The following is a 2,241-nucleotide window of genomic DNA, read 5'->3' on the forward strand; positions in this document are numbered from 1 at the left end:
TAGCCATTCTGGTTATTGCACCTCTCGTATGAACCCGGCGTCTAGTAGGTTCTTGACCTCTTCGTTGATTATCTCGTCCCTTTCAGGAGCGAACTTCCTCCTCTTCTGTTTGACAGGAGGATGCATTGGATCCACTTTGAGTTGATGCATGATGACATCGGGGTCAATCCCAGGCTTGTCCTCATGAGACCAGGCAAAGCAATCGGAGTTGGATCTCAGGAAGTCGACCAATCTCCTTCTTAGGCCTTTCGGAAGCTTGGAGCCTATCTTTAAGTTTCGGATCGAGTCCCCTTCCGTAAGTGGAACCTCATCCATTTCTTCCACTTCCGGTTCTTCGGTATGCGGGGCCGGAAGCCTTTTCTGTAATTGCTATAAGACCTGGGTCTTCCCCTTAAGGGTGGTCTGATAGCAGGACCTAGCATTTTCTTGATGTCCCTTGACCGCCTTAATGCCCCAGGGGGTTGGGAACTTGACCAGCTGATGCAAAGTTGAAGGTACGGCTCCCATGTCGTGGATCCAAGGCCTTCCCAATATCACGTTGTATGATGAAGGGCAGTCGACGACTAGGAACATTGTGGCTTGGTTTACCCCCTCGGCGTACACGGGGAGAAGGACCTCTCCTAGGGTTTGCTTGACTTCTCCACTGAAGCCTACAAGGGGAGTCGCCTTTCTGGTTAGAGTTGTAGGTTCCAACCCTAGGTCGGCGAAAGCCGAATGGAAGATTATGTTGCTGGAGCTCTCATTGTCTACTAGTATTCGCTTGACCAAGCAGTTTGCTATGGTAAGTGAAATGACAAGAGCATCGTGGTGAGGAGCCAGGACCCTCTCCTGTTCCCTTGCAGTGAACCTGATCTCGTCTGTTCCGAGGAGTAGGCGCTTAGGACCCTCGGACTCTTGGCCGTTCCTGGCGTTGCAGGTACTCCTCTTGGCAGCGGCACAGCTGATTCCGCTTACCTCTGATCCACCTGAGATGATATGGATCACCCGATCTTGCTGCGGTGGCAACGCGGGAGCAGCTTCGATTGGGAGACCGGGACCTTCCTTATTTAGAAGGTTCTTGGCCTTATCCGAGAGGAACTCCCTTAGATAGCCTTTCTTGAGGAGCTCGGTGACTTCCATCTTCAGGGCTATACAGTCCTCCGTAGTGTGACCGTGATAACTATGAAACTCGCACCATCGCTTGGGGTTTCGATTAGCCTCTGCGGCCTTCATCTTAGGAGGCCACTTGACTTGAGGTCCCATTTGTCGCAGGACGCCGATCAGTTCCGGTTTGGATATCGCAAGATGGGAGATGTCAGGCCAAGTAGACACCATCATTCCTTCGGATCTAGGCAAAGGTCGATGCTGGTACCTGTCCCTGTTCGGGTTACTAGTCTCCCTAGCGGACTTGGGGTGAGAGGGCTCATCGCGGTCGCTCCTAGTAGGCTTTGATGACTTCTGATCATACTTCAGACCGGCTTTGGCCCTACTAGCAAAGTCTTCTTCCCACCTTACTTGAGCCCAAGCACGAGACAGTACGTCTTCCATAATCTTGCACTTGTATTTGATCAGCTCTTTGTAAAGATCTCCCTCCGGAAGTAGACCCCTCTTAAAGGCTGAGATAGCCGTATCAGCATTGCACTCAGGGATAGCCACCTTCGCTTGGTTGAAGCGCGCTATGTAGGAACGAAGGGGCTCATTCCTGTGCTGGAGGATCTCATAGAGATCATCTGAGTTCTTCTCTAGGTCACGGCTGCTGGCGAACTGCTCTACGAACTTATCGCTAAGGGCTGCAAAGGATTTGAGGGATTTGGTAGGCAGGGTGTTATACCACTGGAGAGCAGGGCCGATCAAGGTTGATCCGAATCCTTTGAACATGGTAGCTTCCCGTGCATCCCGAGGGATTGCTACTGCTAGCATGCGTTGCTTGTATTGGCGATTTGATTGTCGGGATCCCCGGTACCTTCTTACATCTTTATCAGATTAGGTCTCGTGATGGTGAACCTTTGGTAGACGAACCTCCCAGGGGAGTCCGGGGAAGTTTCCCTTCAAACGACTTCTGGAACAGGAGATATGTGTTCATGAAGGTTAATGGTGCTCCGCGCTATCCTCTCTTTTGGCGATCCGTTGGTATGCTCCCTTTATTATTTTTAAGATAACTTTTGCTTCGCTATCCCACCTCACGTAATGTTTTTGCAGAGATCTTCCGACCAGTATTCCCTGCTGGCGAGATTATGGTGAAGCTGGCAAGGGACATTCCCA

At 51.1% G+C, this 2,241-nt stretch overlaps 1 protein-coding gene across 1 annotated transcript; it reads right to left on the reverse strand.

Annotated features, from left to right (window-relative positions):
- Positions 1-369: 369 nt before the first annotated feature.
- On the reverse strand, positions 370-1,857 carry LOC130511214 (uncharacterized). The gene is made up of 2 exons (XM_057008100.1): positions 1,134-1,857; positions 370-1,037 (listed from the first exon to the last, which is right to left on the reverse strand). Exons 1-2 carry the CDS (start codon positions 1,855-1,857, stop codon positions 370-372), a joined length of 1,392 nt encoding a protein of 463 aa, XP_056864080.1.
- Positions 1,858-2,241: the final 384 nt, after the last annotated feature.

This window comes from Raphanus sativus, chromosome 4 (genome assembly GCF_000801105.2).
Source record: "Raphanus sativus cultivar WK10039 chromosome 4, ASM80110v3, whole genome shotgun sequence".
NCBI lineage: Eukaryota > Viridiplantae > Streptophyta > Magnoliopsida > Brassicales > Brassicaceae > Raphanus > Raphanus sativus.